Here is a 2,500-nt window from a genome sequence, read left to right as displayed (position 1 = left end):
GAAAAAGCAAAAAAACAAAAAACAAAAACTAAAATGGGTCCATTGGACCCATTGGTAGACAAAAGGTTAAATAATTCAAAACACCAAAGATGAGGATATACACACATACACACACATCATTATGGAGATGCAAATGTTAACATTGTGATATTAAATAACATAAAATGCATCATTAAGTCCAAAGGATTTTTACTTTTGTCTCGTTATCAGTGTAAACATGTTCCTGGAATGGGTTTCAAGCGAGGAGGCTACTCGTGTCCATGTCGACCTGGGTACCGGTACCCTGTTTCAATGAAACCACCTTGGAGAGGAATTGATATTGAGAAAGCAACAAACGAAGAATACAAAAATGGTTTTTCATGCACCAAAACTGACTGTAAGTATTTTCCTAAAACCGGTATAGCTCAACTTACGTCGTAACTGTTTTCAAGACACGCGACTCACTTTCAAAAAGAAAGTAACACGAAATAAAAGAGCGAACACTTACACACGTATTTTATTTGATTTTCCACTTCAGTATTCGTGTTTAGGTATTTAAAAAAAAATTTATCCTTTTATATATTTTCGCTGAGACCTACGTAAAATCGGATACATCGATTGAAGCTTAATATTTTCTATTAATTTCTTGGAAAACATAATTAAAACGAAAAAGATGTAAATCGAACCGACGTAAGTTGAGGTATGCATGTATTTGAAATTTCATAAGACAAATCATAACATTTAATTTTACATACTATTTAGCAAGAGATATTTTATTTAACTGGTACAAAAGCAAATATATAAAAATATATTCAGTAAGATAATGATTATTGACAAAAAATAGAACTAGGAAGGCAGACAAAAAAGAAAAAACAAGAAAAAAAACATTCAGAGTTTGTCTATTATAAAGGCACTGTTATTACAGTAAGTGAAAAGTAGTAGAAAAGAAAATAACAAGCAACTGTGATTCCAAAAGACTTATTTGAAATAGTGTATGATATAGATTAAAAATGACGTATTTCGACAGAATTTTACAGCAGTAATTCTCAATCGTTATTCTGTGCTGATTTCTTTGAGACTTAAATGTGTTGATGCCTCCATATATAAGCAGTATTGAAGAAAATTTAGACGCTATTTGGTTTGTCCTTTATTTGTCATAGGCTTCGATAAACATGAAATGACCATGTTTTCTCAAATGCGTCTAGTCGACTCGATAAAATGTTGATAGAATATCGAATAACATATGAAAGAGGTGATAGTTCGTATCCAACTCATAAATATAAAACCTATATAGACTTGGTTGTCAATAGGTACTGTTGGTTATAGAAGTTTTGTTTCTAAGTAACTGAATGTTTTTCGTTGGACGTCAGTTTGTCAGGTAGAATTGTTCTACATAAATTGCATGAAAATACGGTCTTCAGTAATAACCAGCAACCCAAAGGAATATGTTTCTCCACAATAAATGTGGTAACCTTATGCGCAGATTTGACAAATTTCGGTAGCTATCTGAAACTCAAGACTTTTAGCTGTTCTGAACGAAATATTCTTTGAGTACTCTCTAAATAGCTAATGTATGAAAACGGATTTATAAACAATGGTCTCCACACATTTTTCTTCTCATTCCATTTATATTATTTTCAGTTAGGTCTGTTTTACCATCAAATCGAGATCTTCAAAAAGTTAATGCAGAAGAACTTGCAGCAACATTGAGTATTACAACTTGGGAGAGAAAGAAACGTTCTGTGACTAATTTTTTTCATAATTTCTTTAACTCTTATAACATTAATTATAATGAAACTCACATGACTTTCAATCCGTTTACATCCGAAACAAGTTCCTTTTCTCTAGACTCTGAAAAAGTCCTAAAATTTGCAGCTGATAGCCGCAAAAAAGTGAAAGAAAGACGTAAATTTCATTCTCGTTTCCGTAGAAGTTTAATTGACAAAAAATCAATTTTCAGAATCCAAAAGCTTTTTAAGAAAATCTCTTCGATAACTTCAGACAACTGTGAAAATGTAGTCCCTGAAAACCTTTTGCTTCCAGGTGATGTTGGTTATGGAGTTTCAACACAGTTTGAATTTCAAGCAAGGACTGCTTTGCGATTGGCCCATTTCTTGTCTAATTACCTACAAAATGCAAATCCTAATGAAAATTTCGGTTATCATAAAGGGGGTACTCGACTTATTCCTCAGCAAATCTTTGGGGAAGTTGTGGCTAATGTGATGGCTGATTTTAGGATAATGTCTTCAGGTGTTTTCTTTGATAAATATGTATTCAAAGAAAGCGAAACTAAAGTAAAGGAATTGTTCGGACCATTTGCTTTCCGCCACAGAGGACTCTATCGTGCAATTGACAGTGCTGGTCTACAAAAGCCTTATATGGAAGAAGGTTGGTTTGTAAAATCTAAGCAACGTTGGAAACTGAACACCTTTGGACTAAAAACCTACAAAATGAGGGCTCATGTTCGAACTGATTTCAATGGATCGAGCAATATTCCTTTCGAATATTATCCTATGAGATA

General features: G+C 32.9%; 1 protein-coding gene across 2 annotated transcripts in view; it reads left to right on the top strand.

Moving 5' to 3' along the window:
* Nucleotides 1-2,500, top strand: part of LOC115215517 — a 65,701-nt gene that overhangs the window by 55,605 nt on the left and 7,596 nt on the right. For both annotated transcript variants that reach the window (XM_029784695.2, XM_036505209.1), the window contains exons 4-5: nt 211-376; nt 1,621-2,500. The exon at nt 1,621-2,500 is cut by the window's right edge and continues 135 nt beyond it. In XM_029784695.2, the coding sequence (XP_029640555.1) occupies nt 211-376; nt 1,621-2,500 (1,046 nt within the window). The remainder of the gene's footprint in view (nt 1-210; nt 377-1,620) is intronic.

The sequence above is a fragment of the Octopus sinensis genome, linkage group LG1 (assembly GCF_006345805.1).
Source record: "Octopus sinensis linkage group LG1, ASM634580v1, whole genome shotgun sequence".
Classification (NCBI taxonomy): Eukaryota; Metazoa; Mollusca; class Cephalopoda; order Octopoda; family Octopodidae; genus Octopus; species Octopus sinensis.
The sequence above is the reverse complement of the archived record's forward strand: the minus strand, read 5'-3'. Positions and strand labels throughout refer to the sequence as shown.